Below are 2,072 nucleotides of genomic sequence, written 5' to 3'. Positions count from 1 at the left end.
TTATAACTTTTAAATTATCTATAAGCGTTGCATATATGATAAATATTATCATACCATCATGAAGTACATATGAATTGTTATGTGGGTTGTAATGCTCATATCATTGATATATTAATGTTTTAGTCAACATTTCCAATCATAGAAAATAATTTGATTCTTTTAAAAGATTAATAGTCAAATTTAGCTTAAAAAAAAGTCAAATTGACAAAAAATGTACACTTTGAGAGCTAAATTAGACATTTCAATAATATAAAACTACCAACATTAGTATCGAAACCGTTTTAGTTTTATTCATATCAAGACTCAATTATTATAGGTTTAACTTTTTTTTTTTATGAATTACAAGAAGAAAATAAAATTTTAATAATAACTCGACTAGCGCGACTTAATACACGTGAGTTGGCTAACGCTCTGACATAAGGTAACACACAGGGTTCAGAGGTTTACCTTTATTTCATTACAATCCTGTTAAAAGACCATCTTACTACTGCTATTATTTCCAAAAACTCAGTTGGAAACCCAGACGAGGGTATCTCGGCCAAGGAAATGGCAAATCGGGACAGTTCCAGGCTTAACTTTGAGAATCTTAAAGGCTATATGGTTAGGGCTCCAAGCCGATGTATCTTTATGACAAACCGCCATAGCTTTAGCCTTCGTTCCATCGTCGCTCACCAGTGGAACCTTATACACCTCGGTTCCCACAATCGAATGACACAAATACACCGCGTGCGGGTACGTCATCTTGTGGCAAACGACCTCGTTTCCTCCCACGGTTCGAACTCCATTACCGATCTTAAACGACGGGTTCTTCGTCTCATCCCCGATCTCGTTCGATAACAACTTGATGTTTTTCCCGAGGATCGAGACTCCCGAATCGACGAAGGTCTCTAACGATGCGGCGCAGTACTTGGTTTCACCTCTCATCTCGGGTCTCTCGCAGTTCTTTACCGTGTTCTTCACGTAAGTCGCGCCCTTCGATTCGGGTTTCAACGAGAATTTTTTCAAGATTTCTGATAATTCATCGTTCCTCAACGGGGTCGATTCTGCTATTTGCCGAGGCAGGAATTTCGTCGTGTCGCTTTCTTGTAAGAGTCTCTGTAAGTACACCTTCGTACCGGGAAGAAGAGCGTCTTCAAAGAAATAAATGGTTTCCTTTGTAGCTGTATAATCATTGATACTCTTTCCACCCAAAGCTTTCCTATTTACTGCATTAAGTTTACAAAAATTATTACTTTGCATGAAAATCAAAGGTCAATTTAGGGTTTTGGTTCCTGAACTGTGCTCAAATTTTCAGTTTAGTATCTATATTTTAATTTCGCATATTTCGGTCTTTTTATCACCGATAATTATTTCTATTAAAATACTAACATGGATTTTTTACTAAAAACACGGTGGCAATAAGGGGAAATTTGCTATATGACCCCTTTGAATTCTGTAATATTATAAGTTAGTACAAAGGTAAATTCACATTTCCCCTCAAAAAAAATTATTCTTTATTTTTGGTCCCACAAGAAAGTTTTCTGACTTCACCCCTATAACTCATCATGCTGATATAATTTTGCACCATTGTGTGCATGGGTGAAGCCAAAAGTTCAATCAGGGGTCGAAATAAAATATTAAAATTTTGTGGGGGCCAAAGATAAAAATTTTGCTTAAAAGACTTAAATTGAATATTTTGTAATTGGAAGGGACTGAAATTGTTATTATTCCATTTAATTATGACCCTTGCTTGCCCCTAGCTACGCCCACGTGTGTGTTGGAAAGAGTACTTTTAATTAAGCAAAAAAATTCATGCTAGTGTTTTGATAAGATAGATTAATGATATTAACTATTTAAATTAACTAATTATATTATAAAAATAAGATTAAATTATATTAAATTAGAGTATATGGACTAAATTTTAAATTTAAATATAATAGAGGGACTAAATTTTAGAATGTTTGCAGATACACACCTGGAATGTTTTCTGAATCATCTCCATAGGAATAAGCACCAAACTCGGGATCATTTACCCCTTTATTATCAGGATCAGCATCACCTTTGAATGATATGCTTTCACCTATAGTATTCAT

At 34.7% G+C, this 2,072-nt stretch overlaps 1 protein-coding gene across 1 annotated transcript; it reads right to left on the bottom strand.

The window, feature by feature from the left end:
• Positions 1 to 272: 272 nt before the first annotated feature.
• Positions 273 to 2,072, bottom strand: LOC108451224 (BURP domain protein RD22-like). Its single transcript, XM_017748942.2, has 2 exons — positions 1,955 to 2,072; positions 273 to 1,205 (listed from the first exon to the last, which is right to left on the bottom strand). Exons 1-2 carry the CDS (start codon positions 2,070 to 2,072, stop codon positions 508 to 510), a joined length of 816 nt encoding a protein of 271 aa, XP_017604431.1. The 3' UTR covers positions 273 to 507.

This window comes from Gossypium arboreum, chromosome 13, assembly GCF_025698485.1.
Source record: "Gossypium arboreum isolate Shixiya-1 chromosome 13, ASM2569848v2, whole genome shotgun sequence".
In the NCBI taxonomy this organism is placed as follows: domain Eukaryota; kingdom Viridiplantae; phylum Streptophyta; class Magnoliopsida; order Malvales; family Malvaceae; genus Gossypium; species Gossypium arboreum.
Note: the sequence above shows the minus strand (reverse complement) of the source record. Positions and strands in the feature narration are given on the sequence as shown.

Excerpts from the sequence above, each read along its gene's own strand:
- LOC108451224 (XM_017748942.2), bottom strand. The coding sequence starts at position 2,072 with ATGAATACTATAGGTGAAAGCATATCATTCAAAGGTGATGCTGATCCT. Across the intron at positions 1,206-1,954 it reads TGATTCAGAAAACATTCCAG|TAAATAGGAAAGCTTTGGGT; the intron begins GTGTGTATCTGC and ends AACTTAATGCAG.